Below are 24,598 nucleotides of genomic sequence, written 5' to 3'. Positions count from 1 at the left end.
AGCCTCTGAGGAATAGGTAATTTTTTTTTAATTTTAAAGTTGAAGAAAGAGGGTAAGTAACTTACCCAAATAAGTGTCTGAACCAAGACCTGACTCCAGAGCCAAAGAGCTTTACGCACCTGAGTGTGTGTATGTGATGATGTACTTACTTTATCCCACGGAAGTGAAGTATAGAAGATGGTCTTCAAGCCATTTGGTCAAATGTTGCTTATTTGCTTATCCTCCCACAACTTGGCTTTTTAAATATTTGGTTTAAGTAGGTTATTCTGAGGGAGTAAAATGCTATGGTACATTATAGACAAGCAATACAGAAGACTTAGTTGAAATTAGCCTTTAACACTGCTGACCATTTCCTCCTTGAAGAGATCATCTCCTTCAGTGTTTCATTATCAGAGAAGGTTGGGAGCTAAACATCATCTCTGGGTAGCTTGGTTGGGTGTCATAATGAAGAATGCCACACAGAGTTAAATGACTAATTCCCATGCACTCTCACTGGAGATAATGGAGTTACAACATGAGCGGGCACTACCTGGTCATTATGGCTTCTCAAATCTTAGTTCTGCTTACCTTAATTGCAGGCTATTTTGAATCTGCCCCACAAATGCAAGCTTCAGTATCAGCCAGGTATTTGGGCAGATTGTACACACAATATTTAGGGTTCCCACTATCAGGTTTTCTTTCTGGGATCCCCCTTCACTTTTTAGCTGCTGTGGGTACCTGTGTCCCAGTTCTCTAGTTCAAGACAGAGTACAAGTTTATCTCTCAATTTTAGTCACCCCCACTATGCTAGGGCCTGCCTTCAGGCAAAAAGCTCTAAGAATGTAAAACTCACCCAGTGTTATGCCATTACCTTCTTCCAGGTGTCAAACTTATATCTCCAGTTCTGCCGTGTTTTAGTCATTCTTTAGTGCCTTCAAGTAGGTTTGTTTTGTTTATCCAGAGTTTGCAGTTGTTACCTGCATATGTGTTGCAGGGAAGGGGCAGGAGGTCAGCCATTTTTAGAAGTGGGACCTTAAAGAGATGTCGTTTTAGGTATCAAATATTGTGCAAATGTGTTAACTTTCATGTTAAAAATTAGATACAGAAGACACCAAAAACATTCTTACACTGTGGTATCATAAAAGTATAACTTACTATTGACCTTTCCTACTTTTGCCTATTTTGTTCATGCTGTCTTTTCTATTAAAACACTCATTTTCAATTGTTGTTCAGTAGTGATTTATTGAGTACTTACTCTATGCAAGACACTATGCTGGATGTTCTATTTGTTGAATTCTTGTTAATTCAAAATACAAATCAAATGCAAATAGCTCTAAGATCACTCCCCTCCCTTCAACTGGGTAGGTGTGACTTACTTTCCTCTGAATGCCTTTGGTATTTTATTCCTCCCTTATGGCATTTTATTGGTTAATATGCTTGCTTTTATCCCCACCATGACAAGTCTCATTCTATTAGATTATAAACTTCATTTGTAGGGGCAAGTCTCACTCATGTTTGCATCCATCCATGCTACCTTTAACATACTTTTGAAAGTCCAAGAACAGAAAAGAAACATGAAAGTCTTTGTAGTAGCAAAGGAAAGAAAAAATTGAAGGACATTAGCCCCCGTCTCTGTTCTCAGTAGTAGCGTGGAACATCAGGTAATAAATCATTCTTTGTTTCTAGAGAACATCTTAATAGAGACAACTCCTCTCCTCTTTCCCCCCTCCCTTCATCTTCAGCTTGTCCTTCTCTTCCTCCTACTTCCTCTTCTCCTCATCCTCTCTTCTCACTTTCTTTTTCTCATTACTTAATTATGGTCTAATTTAAACTTTTCTGTGTGCCTACTCTCATCTTTAAAATGGGAAAATTATGTGTGTTGGTATGCAACATGTTTTACTTTAAGTTGTTAATGGTCAATGAGGGAGCCTTTCTTTCTCCTTTGAAAATTTACTACCAAAACTTAAGTCAACAGACCAATGATGTCCCCAAAATGGATGGGAGAAACCAAACATTTGATTCTTCTTTCATTGGGTATTCTTTCATTTGTAAAACATTCTCATGAAATCTTATAGGTTGAATTGTCAACAAAAGACATCTATGAACATATTTTTTCTCTTTGAGCCATTGTAATGAATATGCTATAAAATGGAAATTGTAGAAATAAGGTTAAGTGAGTTAAACTAGTTTTGCTAATAATCTCACTCCTTTCTTAGATTCAGGTCACAAGACATTTAAAAGGAGAAGATCCATCATAAACTGGGCCTTTTGGCGGGGTTCTGCCACTCACCTGGACAACTTACCCTTGTCACCGCCAACATCTCCTCCTGTGGCAGGACAGCTCTTTGGAGTTTCTCTGACAAATATTTGTGAGAATGACAATCTGCCCAGGCCTATCTTGGTAAGGCTCATTTTGGCCTATAAACTAATGGAAAAGGGGATTTGGGAAGGGGGAGCTCTGGGAGATAAAATCTGTCCCCAAATGGAAAAACTATAACCCTGGTTTTGGCTAAGAATCTTTATTATTATTACTTCAAAGTATAAAATCTGATTTAGCTATTGCAGAATCATAAGGAAGACATAGTAGGAAGACATAATCTAGTCTACTGATTATAAGAAAGAGCCACATAAGCCTGCTCAGATAAATTAGGCTTTGCTGTATAGACAGAATCTTCATTATCCCTCAGAAATCCTTTCTTGAACTCCACATTGTTCTGAAAGTCTTCTTTTATCACTTTAGTAGCAGAGACTGGTCAATCTTAGGCTTAAGTTTTAATAGCTGCTTTATTTGTATTTCAAGTATTTAAGTATAAAGATATAGTCTCAGACACTTATCTATCTTCTGCATATAAAATGAGTCAGATAAAAGCCACTGAGTTTATATTCTCTCCAACTGATAAGTTAACCACTGCTAAGCAGAATTTATTGAGTATCCTCTAAGCCCTATGGTACATGTATGGCATTTAGTGCTATATTGTGGACCTATAAGTGCCAGGCACTAGTCTATCCACTATTGTGTAGGGAGTTATAATTATCATATAATCATCCCTACTTTACAAAATTTTTTAAAGCCTCAGAACTTTACCCAAGTTTACACGGTAAGTACATGACATAACTAGGTTTCAAATCCCATGGATTGCTTGTCTCCAAATCCCATTCTCTTTCTATACTGCAAGCAGGGGATGTAAAGATAGAAAGCAAAATTAGAAAACACTGAAAATCTACTTTCTTAACAACAGTGCATTGTATTCTTAAAAATTGCTAACTGTAGATACTGTGTTATACAGTAGCTCGCCTGAAGTTAATCCTCCAATCTAACTGAAATTTTGTATCCTTTGACCAATATCTCCCCAACTCCACCACCATCTCCAATCCCCAGTAACTACCATTCTGCTCTACAAAAACTTGATTTTAATCCTTCTGGCCATCCATCCAACTCCAATCCTTTCTATCTTTACCCTAGCACACCCTAGCCTCTGGTAGCCAAAGAGGGCAAGCACATGTTCCCTTATTTGTATGTGTGAAGTGCCATTTTGGTTTTTTTCTTTGCTTCCCCGTAGGATGTGCTTTTGTTTCTTAATGAAAAAGGACCCCTCACAAAAGGCATCTTCAGGCAACCGGCCAATATGAGATCCTGCAGGGAATTAAAAGAGAAACTGAATTCTGGAGTTGAAGTACAACTAGACTGTGAAACTGCTTTTGTGTTAGCATGTGTCTTAAAGGTAGGAAAAGTTCTCCCTTTATCCACCCCATGGTATACCTCTGGAGCAAGATAAATTTTAACATTATGAACATTATTTCTATCTGCAAGGACCCATAATAGACTTAGAATCAAAAGAGTATCAAAAAACATTTCACAAAGTCAACATTAGACTCTAAAAGCAACCACCAATCTCATCTTCACTTCTGCCACCCCATGTAAAAAATAAAATTTAATTTAAAATAATCAAAACACACACATTTACCAAAACAAACATCCTGCTTATGATGATTTCCTCACTATATCACTACTTTCCTAATGAAGGCATAGTTTTCAAAAATAAACTCTTATTAAACTTTTGAAAGTAGTTATAGAAGTTTACCAAAATAAAGAAATATTTGCCTTACGACTGAAACAAGAAATTGCTGAAACCACTGAAAATTCTACTCATTTACATAATCATTATGCCACAGATATTCCTTCCCTTGTACCCTAATTCCTTTTACTTTAAAAGCTGAGTAGGAATGACCTCAACATCGGGATTTTCTTTTACCTTTACCACATTTGGCATTCTTTATGGTTCTTACCCTTCAACCATGGTTACTTAAGTCACATCTATAGCTGCAAGGTTATAGAGTTCTAACATGTTTTCTGCCCCACATTCTTGGAAATGCACTACATTTTTATAAAACCTAGAGTCAAAATCAGCTTTAAGCAGAGCTTTTGACCTTAGCAATAGCTTCTGCAGAACTGCCTTAGGCTCTCATCTCCCAAAGGATTGGAATGCACCAGAGCCAGGGGTAGAGACAAGGCCCCAGCCTGCATCTCAGGGCCTGAAGCATAAAAACCAAATTAAGGAAAACATGATGAAGAATCTTGCATTCCTCTACTCCAGCTGAGTGGCAGGCTGCTTACAGAATCTTACTTCATGACTTCTTTATGTACGATCAGGTGTTACTTGGTAAATGGGCCAGGTCTGCTCTTCAACAAACCTTGCTATATAGCCTTTTGCAATTAAATATCACCGAAGAAAATGGAAGAGTTTGAGCTAGGGTCATGTAATCTGTTTTGCACAGGGTTTGTAATTACTTTTCAATCCTGGAATACAATGAAGATATATATGGTATGCTTAGCCAGTTATATATACCAATGATATATATGCACAATGAGTTTTTCTTTTTTCTCATAGAATCAGGTTTTCTTCTATCTCTTAATTTAAGAAGGTAAAGCCTGTCTTAGAAACATTTTCTTACTATGCTATTCTTCATAGCACCACACTTAAAATCTTAGGCAAAATTGTTGAGGCTATTGCAAAGAAGTGTAGTTCTAGAAGAGTTAAATTGTGTTTTCAAATTACAGAAATATTACTTGTCTAAAAGCAAAAGATAAAAAATGATTCAAATTATGGAAGAGTCTGGTTATATGGGTTCCACGCAATTGAAGTTTTATTATATAACTGTGTTTTACTCCCATTTCTTCTAAGTGGTCACAGAAAAGGACATAATTTTTACCAGAAGTTTCTGAGCTTTTGTTTTGTTTCTTATTGTTAAGTCTGTTTTGAAATGGTACTTAAGTTTTCCTTTAATTTTTCACTTATGCTGGCTTTGCTTAAGTTTAACTCTTTAAACTATAATTAGACAAAAATTGCTTGAGACACCATAACTTTGATCCATTAGGCCTTTGAGGAAAAGTTCATATTTGATCCTACAGAATCTCATCTCAGATTAATTTGAGAGTTATAATGGCCTCGGCTCTGGTTTTGGGGAGGAGGATACTTTCAGTTGAGTACTGTGAGTTGGTGATTGCAATTCAGAACCACATCTCACATCTCAGCTGTGATGGTGGTTGTATTTCATAACTTGTTATTCCAGCTGTGGGAGAGTTCATTGAGATGTTACCGAGTTATTATCTTCCAAGTGTAGGTTTAAGACTTAATGATGTTTTTCTTGAAGACAGATCATAAGTTATGTTTTCCACTGAGATTTTAAAAGAGCTATTGTCACTACCCCATTTTGAAATAACAGATTTTGCCTCTTCTAAATCTGACTTTTAGAGTGGGTGCAGCAGCTAAAATTAGTTTGGTATTATGAAAACTCAATAGCTTTACCCAAAAAGAAGTAACTTTTGTGATGGTATATGTGAATCACAATCATCCAGGTACATTTCTACTGGAAGACATGATAGAACAGAGAAAGACTTTGAATCAGTCCATCTTCCTTCTTGTTAACTAATCTAAAAAGAAAAAAGTATGATAAGAGACTAACGTGATAACAAAGAGATTCTTAAAAATTGCCTTAGAATTTCATTTACAGTTGATTGACCTTCTCTTGTCTCTCATTAATGTTTGGCCATATGACACTAGCAGCTGTTCAGTAATGACCTCTACTATGGCTGAGACCTCACTTGGCATTGATGTGTACAAAGAAGGTGAGGGTCTGTCCCTACCCTGGAGGAGTTCTTAATAAGCAAGTGGGGAAGATGCCCACACAATCAGCTAACTATAGTAATAAGTTATCGCAGCTTCCGTATCAGTGATACGAACATGAGATATAAGTAACAAGTGATATGTTGCCTTCTGTAAGGCACATAAAGTTACTGATTTGGTTTTCCAACAAGAGCAAAAATTACCCAGTTGCAGACTTTCACTTATCTCTGTGTTGTAAGCAGGAAATTGCAAGAAGGTAGCCAACCACAGGTACAGTGCTTAAACATGAAATTGAGTTTACACTGCCTAAAGTTTACTGAGGTGGAGATCAGGCTGCAAGTTTGATGTTGCTAATGCCATACCAAAAGCAGCAGAGAGAGTTGGCTTAGAATCAACTGTCTAGCACCAGGACCAAATATACTTTTAAGCTTTTTGTAAACAAAAGCCAAACAACAAATGCCCTTGGTCGTATCCTGTTTGTGTCATGGTTTGGTTTCAGCCCAGCGAGCCCATTCTGCAGTTGTCTCAGCAGAATGAGGTGTCCAAGAAAGGATAAATAATGTACCGTGGACATGTTGCTTGGTATACCTCAGGCATAAGGGTGCTGCCCCAAGCTCCCAGATCCTGGCTGTTACCTGGTATGCTTTCTTTCCCCAAATATATGAGAACCCTTCTATACAGAATAGAGGGAAAAACCTTAAGTAACTTTTGATGCAATTGTACACCAATACCACTGGTATATAAAGTTCTAAGATAACAGGGACTGTGTTGGATTCACTTCTCTATCGCTAGTACCTCGGCAGAGCTTGGCACATATGAGTAAGCACATATAGAATGATTAAATGAATGATTACCAGATTATGAACCCCACAGATATCTTGGTGCATTTCCTCGAACTAGACATTTAAGGGAAAGGTGGGAAAAGAAGACTTAGAATGGTTTACTGCCAGACTCTGTCATGTCCTAGTTTACCAAAATGTATGTGTGCAAACAGGAGTGTCCACCCAGATAGGTTGTCTTTTATGTTCCTCACCATAATCCAGACTTCAGTTATCCCAATAACTTTTGTTAGGAAAAAAAAAAAAAAATCAAAGTCTTTGTTTCTTTTTTCACAAGTCAGTGGAGAATTGGCACAGAGCTCTGTGTAGTTCGCGGGAGGACTTAACTGAACTTTTCAACAAAATGTTTTCTTTCTGACTCCTCTAATACATATTTGGCATGAGAATACTGATTTAAAATATTTGTTTTTTCATCTATGTAAGGATTTTCTACGAAATATTCCAGGAAGTATTTTTTCGTCAGATCTCTATGATCGCTGGGTCTGTGTAATGGATCAAGGAAATGATGAAGAGAAAATAAATACAATTCAAAGGTAATTATTCTAATTTGGTCATGTCTCAAAAATCCTTTTTAAAAACTTATATTTTATAAGCTTGTCTATTAAAAATTAAAGTCATATTCCTGGGGACCAGTTTAAAAAATAGATTTATGCTAGCTTGTCATTGTTTTTCTCCCTAATCCTATTAACATGGAGTAGTTGAACACTGTACACCTTCTGTCCATCTGAATTGATAGGAGCTGTATGTAATTCATTAGTTCACTAGCTAATACTGTAGGCCCAGTCTACAGTTTATGATCTTAATTTTGATAAATATTTAACTAACTAGACAACTCCTTATATAATTCATTGAGCAACTGAAGTATACAGAGAAAATGACCTATTCCCTCTTGTCAAGGAATTCAGTTTGGTAGAACAAAGATAGATAAACAAGGAATTACAACAACATGCAGCGTAATCAGTGATATACAAGAGCTATTTGGAGAGTACTATGGGAGCACAGCAGAGAATCAGTTAACTCCTTGAAAAGTGTCAAGGGAAAAGGGAGTTGCAAAGTCTCAGTCTGATCACAAAGAAAGTACTGTTTCTAACCACACAAAGGGAAATTGCTGGTAGAACTCACTACCCCTATTACTGGATATTTCCAGCATTATAAGAGAATAGGAAAGAAATGTCCATTAACAAAAAGTGATACTTCCAGTTCTGTGAAAACTCAAGAATCCCAGTATCATTTATTTGTATGTGCAAATAAAAAAATAAATACAATTTATTTTTTCTTGAGAAACTTTCAAATAGGAATGATCCACATACTGATATTGATAAACATATTTTATAGGTGGAACATAGTACAGGTGTTGAAGGTACCAGAAACTAAAGCCATGTAACAAAATACTATTAATACTTCCACTCTCATTATAGTTTGGTGTAAACCAGATAGCATCAAATTCTATAGTTGGTTGCTCATTCTCTAGAACATTTTGTGTGTGTGTGTATATCCCATAAGCTGTTAAAGGGTGATTTTTTTTTAAAAAAAAAAAAAGGTAATATTATGACTCTCATGCAAATATAAAATAAGCATGAAAGATTTTATTTAAACTATTAATAAGGAAACTAGGAAGATGTTGTAACCACCTTCGTAGATTTCAAAGTGTTACAACTTATGTATTTGAATCAGAAGTACTGAAATGAATTTTTAAAAGATGCAAAACTGGCCTTTTCTATTAATACCAGGGCAGGGGTACAGATAAACCAGACAGAATTTTTAAGTCTGTATCCTAGTATTAGGTACACTGCTAACAGTTATCTACAACTTACAGAGTTGTAAAATAGCTCTTATAAAAAGGGTTAGGGATCCCACAGTATCCCAGAAGCACATGCTCGATGCCTTATTTTCCATTGAATACTCCCAGTAATCTTCTGGTCTATTTCAAAGTCCTTCATAACTTATCCTTAACAAAAACTGTACTCATTGTCAGTCTATTAATACTGAAGAAAGGCTTTTCTGCTATGTGGGCAATAGGAGTCAGACTACCTTGCTTTCCCCGGGTTACAGATTCTTATTGATAAAAGCAATAATCATGAGCGTCAGTTTATGTATGTTTTCTGGATAGTAAAAATCATTTTTTGATAAATGATCGTTTAGAAATCCCTTATAAATTACCAAATAGGAACAGGGGAAACTATACTACTTTAAGTTTGACTTATAGGTGAAAGTGATACCAGTGAGACAAGATTTGGAACAAAATAAACCTTAGAAGCTGATGGAACAGAGGATAAACTCTCAGAATGGATGTGGAAGTCTTTATAGCTGAGGTTTATGTTCTCACCAAAAGATAGCATTCCTGTGTTGCTACTTGGACATAAAGGAACACTATAAATTTAACTGCTGTTTAATTTTCTCAAAAAGGTCTTGTGGGTTTTGGTTGAGAATATTCTCAAATGTCACAGAATTTGCCTACGTTTGAACACATTGTTCTAGTTTCAGGGAAATATTTCAGGCAGCATTTTTTTTTTAATGAGACATTTTTCTGTATTCTTTTACATTTTCATTGGGCTGTGAAGACAGTACAGAAAAATACAAAAAAATTAAATCCCCACTGCTTATTTTCTCTTTCTGTACAGGCAGTCCTCACTTTGCTGGGTGCCATGTTAACTTAAACCTGCACATCCGAGCTGGGTTCTCGATTTGTCCTCTTCCTCATGCAGAGTTAGGGTTGCCTGTCTTTACAAGTTTTTTAATGAAATGTCTTGCTTAAAGAGTGCATTTTTCTGTCTTTAGGCTATTAGACCAGCTTCCAAGAGCCAATGTTGTTCTCCTAAGGTATCTTTTTGGGTTATTACACAACATTGAGCAACATTCTTCATCCAATCAGATGAATGCATTTAATTTAGCGGTGTGTATCGCTCCAAGTGTTCTTTGGCCTCCTACTTCCTGCAGCCCAGAACTAGAAAATGAATTTACAAAAAAGGTAATGAAGTTTTTCATTGTATGCCCTGGGAGACTGAATCCACATTTTGAAACTGAAATTTTGGGTATTAATCCTGAAAGATGATTTCTTAAATAACTTAAATACACTTCCATATAAATTTGAGCTTACTAACTATGCAGTGTTTTATTCTATCCCGGTAGACTATAGGAAAGTGATTTGTCAAGCAGAAAAGCAACAGCAATTGATTTATTTCTCTTTTGTCTTTAACCACTTCGGTATGGCACTCACCAGCCGCGAAACCTTGCCCACAGCTGGCATTCATAGGCCGCGCGATAGTTTGTGCTGTGCATTGACGACGAATCTGTTTTGCTCTTGTGTGATGAGAAAAAGCTTTAAAGCATTGAAAGCTTGTTTTACTTTACAGGCAGCTTTACTTGTAATGTACATCAGAATAGTTAACATATACATATATGTTTTCATTACCTCATTTTTAAATGTTCACAATTTTATTTTGATAAATGAAAAATTAGAAAAGTCATATCACGGCTGTTGGCTATAGTCGATGCTGAGCTGTGCGCGTTCATCTGTGGCTATCAACTGTAGTCGATGCTGGTCCCGAAGTGGTTAAGGAGGCTAAGCACTATGACTGACTCAGTAAGAAAGCAGCTGACGTGATTTTAAACATTTTTTAAAAAAAAACACAAAACATTGGAATTAAGCAAGCCAACGTTCAATTCTCAGCCCCACCACTTGCCAGATGTATTATCTTAGGCAAAGTCAGTTACACTGACCCACAGTGTCCTCATCTAAAAAAGTAGAAGTGGTGATAATACAGTAGTTACTTAAAAATCATACTCTTATAGTGCCTGGTAGTTAATAAAGTGTTTGGTGATATCAGTTTCCTTTGCTCTCAACATTTCTCCTGCCCCTTGGCCCTAGCTACTGGGAGGAAGAAACTATAGACAGGTTCCATTACATCCCAGTGGAGGCACAAAGCTCCCTAATAAACTTGTATCTCCTCCCCAGGCACCTCCAGTTAGGGAGCCCATTGGAAGTGCGTATGTACCCTAGTCAGCCAAATGCATGGGGTAAAGACTGGTCAGGAAAAACACAAATTTTCTTTCTAGCTGCCTTTTTCCTTCACTATACATCTGCAGAGGATCCCTCTTTCCCAAGCTTTTTATATCCTGCCTTTTACATGAAAAATATTTTTCATAAGTTTTTATCCAATGATGCTTTATAAATTTTAATAACAGAGTATATTTCTTCACCCCAAACACCGTATTGAGAACACTTGAAAAATTCTAATTTTAAAGATAGAGAGCCATTGGTATAAAATGTTAACATTGAGCCAAGGCCACAAATAATAACTACAATCTACTGATTAAAATTACTTTCTATGCCCAGTGCCCAAACTACTCCTGAAAATATCATTGTTTTTTACGGGTAACTATTTTATGTACTCTTAAAGCAGATATGAATTCTCAGGACACATTTGCTTTTTGGTTGTTAAAATCAGAATTTATATATGAAATGTGATTTATAAACGTGTTATATGAAAACTAGCACTTCATTTTTGTCTTTTTTTGTATAGATTACCTTGCTTTTACAATTCCTGATTGAAAATTGCTGTAGGATATTTGGAGAAGAAATCACTTCCCTCTTCGGAGAGGTTTCAGGGAGATGTGACACTAGAGGAAACGCCTCAGGTATTGTGAATAATTGGATTAGTTTTTGTGAAAAATAGACACGTCTGTGAAGATGCTGGGGCAGTGGTTTTCCCGGAGCCCATGGCAGCTGAGGTGAAGGGAGCCTCTGACCTGGGTCAGTGGCCCCCAGAGCTTCTGATCCTTTCTTAGAGGGCCTGCTAATAGGCAGGGTACGTTAACAGTTTGGTAGGGTTAAGAAATGTATAACATGAGGTCCCAGCTTCCAAGAAGTTATTAGTGGCAACATGCTATGGTATGGTGATTTGAACCTTTTCTTAAATAAAACTTTATGAGGAACCCTAATATATATGATAGAACTAGCTATGGTGGAAACTAGAATAGAAAGCCCAGAGATAGTAGAGGGAGGCCTGGTTTTGTTCTTCTCCTTCCTCTTCCTGGTCCCTGAAATACTTCTCAGAATTCTAATGTGCTATGAGATGGTTTGAAAACAACCAGCATCATTTGGGGGTAGGAGGACACTGAATTCAAAGACAAACAACCTTCCAGAATATGAATTCCTATACCACCAGTTACTAGTTATCTTTGGCCAATTACTCCATGCCACTGAACATCAGTATCTTCATCTATAAAATTGTGGATAAAAATAATGTCTTCGTGGTTATTGTAAGTATTAAATAAGATAATGGGTATTAAGGAACTTTGTAAAAGAGAAATTGATAGGTTAGTAAATGTATTCTCCAAGACTAGAGTTAATTATTAATATGTATAACAAACAGCAATCCATGTTACAAGGCAGAGTCTTATTCAGAATCTAGGTATATCTGCTAATAATTCCTTCATATGTTTCACATGGTTTTATGACATGTTCCTTGATTTGAGAAAATCTTACTTAAGGAAAGCCCATTCATCAGGACCTGAGATAAGTCTAGTATACTGCAATAGGTATTTCTTCTTTTATTCTGTACTAACATTTGGGAAGATTTTAAAAGATGCTTTCTTTCTTGAGAGTAGGAATTTGCATACTCTACATGGAAAAATAATTAAACTAAGCACCTTGGTTTGTTTTTAAGGCAGTATGGGCTGTATTTGTGCTAAGTAAAAATATTAATCATGGTTTGATTTTTTGACAGATATTTCTCGCTTCCAACTGAGTGACTCCTCGTATGACAGCTTGGAAAATGAACTAAATGAGGATGTTGATACCCCATGCAGCAACCTGGTAAAGAAACTTGGCCAGGGGAGCAGAAGCATGGACTCTATTTTAACATTCAGTGACTACGACTTCGACCAACCTGACGTGGAAGACCTTTTAACCCTGAATGACTTTGACTTAGACCATCCTAAAGAAGAACATGCTCAAATGGAACACCCTCTTGAATCCAAGCCGGTGAATGTTAGAATGTGCATGAATATCCTGCCTCAGGATCCTGCTGAGGCCCCGTCTGGCACACCCCACCACCTGTCCACCGCTGCAGCAGATGCTGCAAAAATCATGAGGCGAAACCGGCGCTGCTCAGAGCCCAGCATCCACTATCTGGATTCAAAGCTTTCCTATCTCAGGGAGTTTTATCAGAAAAAGCTACGCAAGTCCAGCTGTGATGCAGTTCTCTGTCAAAAAGATGAGGACTATCTGAAGCAGAATCAACCCCTCCAGGAAGGGGTTAAGACATGTTTTAAACAGAGCCTATTCACAAGCACTGATACCAGCAAGAAAAATTCCACTAATCAAAACATTAAGAAGAAAAGCCTGTCTGGTAATGAAGGAAATTATTTAAAGCTTTACCATAAGTCCAAGCCATTGGCCATTTCTGTGTCCTCACAGGATCATTCCAAGAACCAGCTGTTTGATGTGGACACATCTGGATGCTCCCCGCCACACACAGCAGATGCCCTCAAGAGTTCAAGGAAACACCGGCGCTGCTCAGAGCCCATCATAGATGACCAGAAAGGCAAGCTGTCTCTTCTCTGGGGGGTTTGTTCAAAGCAGCATAAAAGCAGCTGGGAATCTGTTCTCTCACATGAAGAGGATTACCTCAAACGGCATAAGTTTTTGCAGATAGAGGGACAAAAGCTTATTAGTCAGAGTTTGGTCCTGGGGATTGAGGTGGGCAAGAGTAGCGCCACAAACCAAAACACTGAGAAGGTTTTACCCCCAAGATTAAACCTTTACCCAAGGACTAGCTATTCCAGCTTATCCTCTCCAGGCACTTCCCCATCAGGCACACCTGTGAGCTCCCAGGACAGTGCTTTTTCTCAGATTTCTGAACACTCCCTGTTTACACCCATTGAAACTTCCTCTCCTATAGATTGTAGTTTTCAGGCTCAAAGAAAACAAGAAAAACTTTCTTCTGACTCTAGCAGTTCCAGCCTTGTTTCTGGAATGCCTGGTCCCTCATTAGGACAGGCCAGCAGTTACCCGGCGTATACTAAAAAGGACACCAAAGAATGGCATTCACAAACACATTCTGTCACTCTCCATCCCACCACGTGGTTGAGAAATGGTGTGGCCAGTTTGAAAAACTGGTCCCTCAAAAAGAAAGCAAAGGCTGCCAGACCAGAGGAAAAGAATATAGATTCTTTAAAAGGACCCTGGGAGCTACCTCCAAATGCTTCTGGTGTTCTAGAAGACATCTCACTGCAAGAGAAACAGAATGACATTCCCTTAGGGGCAGCTGAGGGACTGGGAGCTGTGCAGTCAGCCCAGTGGTGTAGTTCTTCTCCCTGCCAGGACTCAGGCGGACGCTGCAGCTCTCGATTCAGCCTGGTGGAAAGCAAACTCAAGCTGTGTATGAAGTCACATGAGAAAGTAGAGCATGGTGGCCAGGGCTCTTCCCTGCCTTGTGAAAGAGCCTCAGCCAGCTCTTGGACTGTGGAGGCTTTGGCCAGCCCAGATTCAGGGCCTGCAGTGGTCTGTGATGTTGGGGACAAACATTTAACCAAAGACATTTAACCACAATAAGAAACTGATGTCCACAAGAACAGGAACTGGGATAACAACATAAAGAAAATAATTGTTATGACCCCTTTGTATAAGTTACCTGGGAGAGGTAGCATATGGATAATCATTGCTAATACTTAATATTTAAGAGAATTATTTTGCTGCCCTAAGACTATTTTGCAAAAACGTCATGGTAAAAAATTCTGTAACTTAAGTGTGGAGGCTTTCCCTTACTAAAGCACGGGATTGGTCCTGTCATGCACTTCCAAAGATACGAGCAGAGGACTAGAGAAAGCATCTTCTGTAGAGGAAGCGTGCTTGTGTGAACAGTCTGTGAGATTAGTGTCCTGAGTCACAAATGAGGAATAAGGGACTGGGGAGAGAGGAGAAGTTGTACAGAGAAACCATCCTCATTTTAATAAGTAGGCAGCAAAAATGCTACTAATCAAAGTATTAAGAAGAAAAGCACATCTGATAATGAAGTAAATCACGTAAAACTTTTCCCTAAATCTAAGCCAGTGGCCATTTCTGTGGCATTTTACAGTCACATGTCCTCACAGAATCATTCCAGGAACCAGCCCGTTCATGCAGCTGGAGTGGAAAAAGTAGTGATTCAAGAACCCTGGGTACCGTGATGTCAGTTTTTTGTTTGTTTTTTTTCTTTTTGGCTCCATTTATTGATTTGTTTTTTTTCATTAGTGATGAAGTACTTTACAGAGGCTTCAGGAAAAAGAGCTGTGAGGGAAAAGGAAGTGGTGGTTCATGATACCCTAGTCCTCTCAGGATTCCTAGTGCTTTAATAAGGGAAAGCCTCCCAAACACTTAGGTGACATAACTCTTTAGCATTACATTTTTGCCAAATAATCTGCCCTTTCAAAGGTGTCTGTTCTAGGAACATTATTCAGAAATACAACTTCTCCTATTTATTCTATTAATTTTCCTATTTAGAAGGTGACCTCCTGACAGCATTCACTATCTTAGTGTTGAGGAAAAGACCGTAATAACTGTCCTTTCTCAGTTACACAAATACTGTTACAAGCATGTGATCAAAGCATGGCACCTCTGTGCTGAAATGTTTCCCTGCAGTCCTGCCCCTTGGATTACATTCAGACAGAAAAAGTTATTTATAAATCATTCTTTTTCTGATGTTTGCAGTTTGGCATTTGAGAGAGCGATTTAGAGTTTGGCAGGTTACAAAGAGTCACAGAATAGAATATCTCACCAAGTGGTTGCCAGGCTTTCTGAGACAGTCATTGTCTTTGGTTTTGTTACTTCTAGGAGTTTTTTCATATTTTTGTACCATGGTTCATGGCTTATACCCCATCAGTTTATTTCATATTCATGGACCTTTTTCCTGTCTCTTGACTTAAAGGCCATAACAATACATCTCCTCACCTAGGAATAGATTGTCAGGTCTTGCCAACCAACATGAAGGGGTGGCACTAAAAGCAGATGTGTATGTTCCCTCACATTAACTACTTACCTACAAGAAGTTGCTCAGAGCCCATTTGATCTCTCTAGTCCACCATCAGATGGACCTTTCTCCCACAAAACAGGTTATTCCAAATTGCTTTTCTTATCACCAGGAAACTGTCATATCAAATGTTCTTTCCCTGTTGTCCTAAAGTTATGGGAGAAAAAAGTATTTTCTTTAAAGATTGAAGAAGTTATTTCAGTATTAGCTATATAGGTGCTACCTACCTCCTGGAGGCATGGCCCCGTTTGCCCTAATGATAATTAACATTCAGAACTCTGTGTCCAAAGAGCTCCTTCATGACACTGGCCATCTCAGTTACAGATATCAAGTCAATTTCACCTTATAACTAACCACTCCCATATATCAAGATTAAGTATCCATATGTATCTTCTGTATAATATATAAAGTCAGCAGGGACTCCCCTTACCCTTAGGGCATACTACTGTCAGAACTGCAAGATGTGCATCCTTCCTAGGGGACCAGGAAAAATAAAATAAACTACAAGATGTGAATGAAACTCTTAGAGCTTGGAGTGTCTTTCTGGAAGAAATTGCTTCTCTATTTACCAAAATAATAGTTCTAGCATTTTTTTCTTTAATATTGGCAGGTAGAAAATCATCCACCCAATTTGAAGCATTGAAGAAAATAATTGCTGAGGTTTTTTTTTTTTTAAGTAACCATTCCTGCTCTCTGTTCCCTTAGATACTCCTGCAATACTTAATGTGAAGTTTGTTAATATTGTTGTAAAGTATTATATATTGTATGATTTGAAGACAGATTACATGTCATTTTAATATACTCCAATCTATAATATATTAGACTGATGCTTTATCTAAAAGGCTTTGAGTTTGTATAATATATCTTGACAAATTTTACTACCATATGTTATGTAATAAATGTGTATTTTTGTACTTGCAGAAACTGCTGCTAACTTTTAAAGTTGTTTGGTTTTCAGGCACTGATAATGGATATTTATGAAGTCCATGCTATCTGTTAAATAAAATGCCATTCTGCAGAGGCAACAATCTCACCAGAGCAGTATTGCCCATTGTAAAATTGTTCTAGTAAATGAGCCAAATCTCTGCCTAACATTGAAAATTTCATAGAATATATTTAATATTGAATTGGAACTTGGAGCTTTTAGTCAGAAACCAACAGTCAGTCTTTTTTTAAAAAAAAAAAAAAGATTTTTCTTCTTTTATATTTCTCTAATCTTATTTACTAAACAAGTCATGTTTTAGACACAAAATCTTCATTTTCTTTATTTTTAAAATTTAATAACAAAGACTCAGATTAAGAAAAAAATTGCCACAGATAGGATTAAAAGAATTTAAATCTATATAAAAATAATTCATCCAAATTGATGAAAATAGGCATGATGTTTTCATTGTGCTCCTAGAATGAGATGTAGTCAGTATTCTTATATCAAAAGAACATCAGCTCACTTTAATTGATTGTATGAGATTCTCTTTTCTAACATTGGACCATTCTGACCAGAGCACCCAGTTGACCCCAGACACATACCAAGACATTAGTGCTTTTCAGGTCACATAAACTTATTATGACTGGATTCTCATGACTGCTGCATCTTTGCCTTTCAGAATTCAGAATTTACACAAGGTCCCTCTATGTAAATTTAATTGCCATTTCAAAGGGTTTCAGAAAAATAGACCTTAGTCCAGAAAAAATTACTTTTTTTGCTCCAATTGGCAGTGAAGATTATAACTCCTCTCTGTTGGAAATGGCGCTGGTTATATTTGGGCAATGTATAATACACTGATGTTAATTTCTCTCTAAATTTTACAGAAATAAAGAATTTGCTTTTATAAAAGAATATCACTTGATGCTTTCTGATCTTAAAAAATAGTCTACTAAAAACATTGGATTTAAGAAATTATCTCTTGTGCTTTTCTGCTTTTCATGATATGACATTGAATTTGAAAGGAACTAATTAATGTATCTTTGAATGAACTGCATATTTTTTCTGTTGAAAAATCATTCTAAAGCATATTATGTATCTTGATCTAAATTCTTGTAGTAGGTGTTTAACTCGTATTTCCTAGCAGGTTATGTTTTAATGACTTGAGAGGACATCTCTGCAACTGCCTTTTTCAGTGCAAAGAAAAATTTATTAAAAGGATTCTTTTAGTAAATAAGTTTCATTCCCTGAATAATAAAGTTGGGTACAATGTTGACTTTCTTTAATATCTACTCTGGTTACAAGGATTTCTCATAAGCTAAATTTCCTCTGGAAAGTAAGAGTACTCTTGAATTCTGCGCTGCGTACCCTGAGTAAGTCATCCTCTGTTTCTGAGTCACCTTCATGTTGCATTCAGGTTTTGTTTGCTTTGTTTTTAAATACAGTGAACTCCTTGAGCTTCACCTCTGCATGATGTCAGAAGTTATGATAGAATTGGCAGAGGGCTCTTAGGTGCGATTTGGAAAGTTTTGTTTTGAAGTGCCAAAGAAATACACAGAAGATGGTATTAGATGAATATTGTTGTTTAATTAGTGTTTCCATCATGTAGTACCAGAGAACATACACATTTCTAAATGGTTCAAAGTGGTTGTCTAACCTATTTTATCCGTTAAGTTAATTTTTTCTGGAGTTTAATTTTTTTTTTCATGAATAATGACAATTCCCCTGGCACATCTACTGTATACTGCATTATGTAATTTCCCAAGATAATCCCATGAGTCGAACACTATCATTCCCATTTTACAGAGAAAAAACTCAAGAGGATTTAGAATTCACAGGTGATAAGAAGTAGAACTAGGATTCACATTTTTCTCCTTGCCCTTTTCTTTCCCTCTTTACTCCATTCCTTTCTTCCCCTTGTTTTCTTTTTTTTTTCCTACCACCAAACTAGTTATCAAAAAAAGCTGGGGAGTGGTTCAAGATAATGAGGCCAAGGAGAAAAGTGAGCCAATGTGTCATTTCTTGAAAAAAACATGTATTTTTTTATACCAAGAACTATAGTGGGCCCTTTTAACTCATGGTATCCTTCAAAGCAGAATCAGTGATTTCCTCACTTTGCTATATCTTCACTCCTCTTTCATGCATTCATAACATTATTTTACAACTATTTCTTAACATGTCCAAGTACCTTTTAAGCTGTAAGTTCCCTGAAAGAAGAATGTTGCTTACTAAATAGTCATTACTTAGTTCAGTGCTTAGCACAAAGAAATTGCTTAATGAATGTTTATGAATTAAAGAATATGTCAGTTACACATCAGGGCTGTTCTGAAACATAGGTGTTATGACTCCCATTTTACAGATGAGAAACTAAAGTTGGGATGGAGGTAATGGATTAAAATTGTGGAGCTAGGATGCTCAGTGCGTTTTTCTACATGGCACAGTTGTCTATCTAATAATGTCTTATGAAATACCCCCAAGCTTAACCAGACAACTAGGTAATAACTGGGAACACACTTTGGAAGAGACAAATAAGATGTAATTGTTGTCATTGTCATCAACATTGTAGGGCTTAACTAAAGCACTTCCTTCCATTAAAAGCACTATACTGAAACACCAAGAAATGTGTTTTCCAGTTTGTATATCTCAGGGTCCTACCTATTTTTTAAATTATTTATTTCAAAATATTAAGGGAGTACAAATGATTTTGTTACATGGATAGCTTTATAATGCTTTATTCAGAGCTAAAAGTATGCCCATCACCTGAATATTGTTCACTGTACCTGTTAGGTAGGTTTTTACCCATCCTTTCCTCCCTTTCCCCCCACTTCTTATTGATTTCTAATGATTTTACTTCTTTTTGTACCCATGTGTGCCCATCAATTAGTTCCAAATTATTAGGGAGTACATTTGGTGTTTTATTTTCACTTGAGATACTTCACTTTAGATAATGGACTTCAGTTCCATTCAAATTGCTACAAAAGACATTAATTCATTCCTCTTTATGTCAGAGTAGTACTCCATGGTATATATTAATATATACCATATTTTGTTAATCCACTCATGAATTGATGGGCACTTGGGTTGATTCCACATCTTTGCAATTGTGAGTTGTGCTGCAATAAACGTTTAACTGCAGGTGTCTGTTTAATAAGATGACGTTTCCTTTGGGTACATATCCAGTAGTGGGATTGCTGGATGGAATGAACAGTAGGTCTACTTTTAGTTCTTTGAGGAATCTCCATACTGTTTTCCATAGAAGCCGTACTCATTTGCAGTCCCACTAACAGTGTATAAATGTTTCCTTTTCACATCTGTGCCAGCATCTATTGTTTTTGGACTTATGAGCCATTCTTACAGGGGTAAGGATATCTCATTGTGGTTTTAAATTGCACTTCTCTGATGATTAGTGATATTGAGCATTTTTTCATATGTTTCTTGACCATTTGTCTATCTTCTTTTGAAAAGCTTCTGTTCATGTCTTTTGCCCACTTTTTAGTTGGATTTTGGGGGGTTTTTTCCTGCCGATTTGAGTTTTTTCTAGATTCTGGATATTAGCCCTTTATTGGATATATAGTTGGCAAATACTTTCTCCCATTCAGCAGGTTGTCTGTTTGCTCTGTTGATTATTTCCTTTGTGGTGCAGAAGCTTTTTAATTTAATCAAGTCCCATTTATTTTCAGTGTTGCTGTAATTGCTTTTGGGGTGCTAGTTATAAATCCTTTGCCTAGGCTGATATCTAGAAGAGTTTTTCCTACCTTCTAGAATTTTCGTGGTTTCATGCCTTACATTTAAGTCTTTTATCCATCTTGAATTAATTTTTGAAAGTGATGAGAGATAGGGTCCCGTTTCATTCTTCTGCATGTGGCTATCCAATTTTCCCAGCACCATTTACTGAATAGGGCTTCTTTTCCCCAGTGTGTGTTATTGTCTGCTTTGTCAAAGATCAGTGGTTATAGTTAGATGATTTTATTTCTGTTCTCTCTCTTCTATTCCATTGGTCCATGTCTCTATTTTGTACTAATACCTTGCTGTTTTGGTTACTGTAGCCTAATAGCATAGGTTGAAGTCTGGTAATGTGATGTCTCCAGATTTATTCTTTTTGCTTAAGATCGCTTTGGCTATTCAGTCTCTTTTCTGGCTCAAAACAAAGCATAGAATTATTTTTTCAAGATCTGTGAATTATGATATCGGTATTTTGATGGTGATTGTGTCAAATATGTAAATCACTTTCAGCAACATGGACATTTTAACAATTTTGATTCTATCAACCCATAAGGATGAGATGTTTTTCTATTTGTTTCTGTCATGTGCAATTTCTCAGTGTTTTATAATTCTCATTGTAGAGATCTTTGACTTCCTTGGTTAAGTTTCCTAAGTATTTTATTTTCTTGAAGCTATTGTGAATGGCATTGATTTGACTCTCAGTTTGTCTGTTATTGGTATATAGAAATGCTACTGATTTGTATACATTTATTTTGTAAATTGAGACTTTGCTGAATTTATCTCTCAATTCTAGGAGTCTCATGGTGGAGTCTTTGGGATTTTCTAGATACAAGATCATATCATCAGCAAAAGTCAATAGTTTGGCATCCTCTTTCCCAATTTGGATACCTTTTATTTCTTTCTCTTGCCTGATTGCTCTGGCTAGGACTTCTGGTACTATGTTGAATAGAAGTGGTAACAGTGGGCATGTTTGTTTTGTTCCAGAACTTAGGGGGAGTGCTTTCAACTTTTCTTCATTCAGTATTATGTTAGCTGTGAGTTTGTCATATATGGATTTTACAATCTTGAGGTATGCTCCTTCTATGCCTAATTTGTTGAGGGGTTTTATCATGAAAGGGTGCTGGATTTTGTCCAGTGCTTTTTCTGCATCTAATGAGATGATCATATGATCTTTGTTTTTGTTGTTTGTGTAATGAATCACATTTATTGATGTACATATGTTGAACCATCTTTGCATCCCTAGGATGAAGCCCACTTAGTCATGGTGGATTTTTGTTGTTGTTGTTGTTGTGCTATTAAATTTGCTTTGCTAGTATTTTATTGAGGATTTTTGCATCTATATTCATAAGGGACATTGCTCTGTAGTTTTCTTTTTTGTTGTGTCCTTTCCTGGCTTTGGCATCATGGTGATCCTGGCTTCATAGAATGACTTGGGGAAGAGCCCCTCTTTCTTGATGTTATAGAACAATTTCTGTAGTATAGGTATCAGCTCTTCTTTGTAGATCTGGTAGAATCTGGCTATGAATACATCTGGTCTGGGGCTTGTTTTGGCTGGGAGATTTTTTATTACTGCTTTGATACTGCTGCTCATTATTGGTCTGTTCAGTTCTGTTTCTTCCTAGTTGAGTCCTAGGAGGTTGTGTGTTTCCAGGAATTTGTCCATTTCCTCCACATTTTCCAGTTTATTTGCATAGAGATTTTTGTAGTATCTATGGATGATGTTTTGTATTTCTGAAGGATTAGTCATAATATCACCTTTTTCATTCTGATTGAGCATTTAAGTCCTTTCTCTTTTATTTCTGGTTAATCTAGCAAGAGGTCTAAAAAGATTTTATTTATCTTTTCAAAGAACCAACTTTGCTTAATTGATCATTTGTATTATTTTTTTATTTGGCATTTCATTTAGTTGTTCTCTGAACTTTGTTTTCTTCCACTTGATTTGGGTTTGGTTTGTTCTTTCTTTTCTAGTTCCTAGAGATGTGACTTTAGATTGTTAATTTGTGATCTCTGTCTTTTTGATGTGGACACTTAAGGCTATGAATTTTCTCCCTAGGAATTCTTTTGCTGAATCCATAGATTTTAATGGTTTGTGTCCCCTTTGTAATTCAATTCAAGGAATCTTTTAATTTCCAGCTTAATTTTATTATTGACCCAATAATCATCCAGCAGGAGGTTAATTTTCATGACTTTGTGTAGATTTGGGTGTTTCTCTTGGAATTGATTTCTAGTTTTATTCCACTGTGGTCTGAGAAGGTGCATGCTATGATTTTGATTTTTTTGAATTTGTTGAGACATGTTTTGTGGCCTAAGATATGATCAATATTGGAGAATGTCTCATGTGCTGATGAGAATGTATATTCAGTAGTTATTGGGTAGAATGTTTTATTAATGTCTGTTAGGTCCACTTGTTTTAGAGTCCTGGTTAAGTCAGTGTTTATTTTCTCCTTTGATGGTTTGTTCAGCTCTGACAGTGGGGTGTTGAATTCCCTGGCAATTATGATACTACTATTTATTTCCTTGCTTAGCACTAGAATTTACTTTTTGTATCTGGGAGCTCCTGTGTTAGCTGCATATATTTTAGCTCCTGTGTTAGCTGGATATATTTAGGATTCTTATGTCTCCTTGAATTGCTCCCTTTACCGTTATATAATGACCATCCTTTTCATTACCATTGCTGATTTAAAGTCAATTTTTTTCTGATGTGAGAATAGCTGTAACTACTCTCTTTTGGTTTCTCTTTATGTGTGTCTTTTTTTCTTCACATTGTGCCTGTGTTTGTCCTTATGGTTTAGATGTATTTCCTAGAGACAGAAGATACTTTGGTTATGTTTTTTTCATCCATTCAATCAGCCTATGTCTTTTGAATGGAACATTGAAACCGTTAATGTTAAGTGGCAGAGTTGACATGTGAGATGCTCTTTTGTTCATCATAGTGGGTAGTACCTTATTGCTTTGTTTTCCTTCTTTTGCTATTGTTTTGTAAGAGTTATGAGCTTTAACTTTTTGGGGGTGATTTTACACTGGCAGGTAACTATTGTGCTGATTCCCATATGATGCCATTCTGAGTATTTCTTGCAGGACAGGTCGGGGCATAACAAATTCCCTCAGTGTTTGCTTGTTTCAAAATTTCTCCATCAATTTTGAAACTTCATTTTGCAGGATACAAAATTCTTATCTGGCAGTGGTTCTGTTTAAGATTGAAGATAGGGCCCCAATCCCTTCTGATTTATAAGGTTTCTGCTGAGAAGTCTGCAGTTATCCTGATGGGTTTTTCTTTGTAGGTTAGTTGTTGCTTTCATCTTGCTGCTTGTAGAATTTTCACCTTCATTCTGACTTTGGCCAGTTTCATTACTATGTGTCTTGGAGATGTCCTGTATGCTATGAATCCTCCCAGTGTTCGATGACCATGTTGTGCCTGGATGTCTAAATCCCTGGCAATACCATGGATCTTTTCCTCAATAATTCCCTCAAATATATTTTTCATGCTTTTAGCTCTTTCTTCTTCTACCTTAAGGATACCTATAATTTATATGGTGGTTCACTTCACATAATTTCATCTCTAAGTGATTGCTCAGTCTTTTTTTTTTCTCTTCTCTGCCTCTTTGAATGACTTGGTTAGCTTGAAAGCCTTCTCTTCAAGCTCTGAGAATTTTTCTTCTCCTTGGTTTAGTCTGTTGTTGAAGCTTTCTGCTGTGTTTTGAAATTCTCTATATGACTCTTTCATTTATTTAAATTCTATCATATCCTTTCTTAAGTTTTCTAGCTCTTTAGTGACTTTTTCATTGATTTCCTGTAATTTTTTTTTTTTGGCTTCTTTTTGTTAGTTTTCAACTTTCTCTTCAATCTCTTTCATTTTATTTGCCATCCATATTCTGAATTCCATTTCTGTCATTTCACCAATTTCCTTGTGGTTGGAGTCCACTACTGTAGCTCCACTGTGATCCCTTGGGGGCATCAAACTGTTTTGTGTTTTCATGTTGCCAGGGTTCTTTTGCTGGT

At 36.6% G+C, this 24,598-nt stretch overlaps 1 protein-coding gene across 2 annotated transcripts in view; it reads left to right on the top strand.

The window, feature by feature from the left end:
* ARHGAP20 (Rho GTPase activating protein 20) overlaps positions 1 to 24,286 on the top strand; it is a 96,203-nt gene extending 71,917 nt beyond the window's left edge. The window contains exons 6-11 of one of the 2 annotated variants that reach the window (XM_012773766.3): positions 2,196 to 2,380; positions 3,540 to 3,701; positions 7,367 to 7,476; positions 9,722 to 9,911; positions 11,467 to 11,581; positions 12,673 to 24,286. In XM_012773766.3, the coding sequence (XP_012629220.2) occupies positions 2,196 to 2,380; positions 3,540 to 3,701; positions 7,367 to 7,476; positions 9,722 to 9,911; positions 11,467 to 11,581; positions 12,673 to 14,492 (2,582 nt within the window). In that variant the 3' untranslated portion in view covers positions 14,493 to 24,286. The remainder of the gene's footprint in view (positions 1 to 2,195; positions 2,381 to 3,539; positions 3,702 to 7,366; positions 7,477 to 9,721; positions 9,912 to 11,466; positions 11,582 to 12,672) is intronic. The other variant, XM_012773758.3, reaches the window with a different exon arrangement.
* The last annotated feature ends 312 nt before the right edge of the window (positions 24,287 to 24,598 follow it).

The sequence above is a fragment of the Microcebus murinus genome, chromosome 4 (genome assembly GCF_040939455.1).
Source record: "Microcebus murinus isolate Inina chromosome 4, M.murinus_Inina_mat1.0, whole genome shotgun sequence".
In the NCBI taxonomy this organism is placed as follows: domain Eukaryota; kingdom Metazoa; phylum Chordata; class Mammalia; order Primates; family Cheirogaleidae; genus Microcebus; species Microcebus murinus.
The sequence above is the reverse complement of the archived record's forward strand: the minus strand, read 5'-3'. Positions and strand labels throughout refer to the sequence as shown.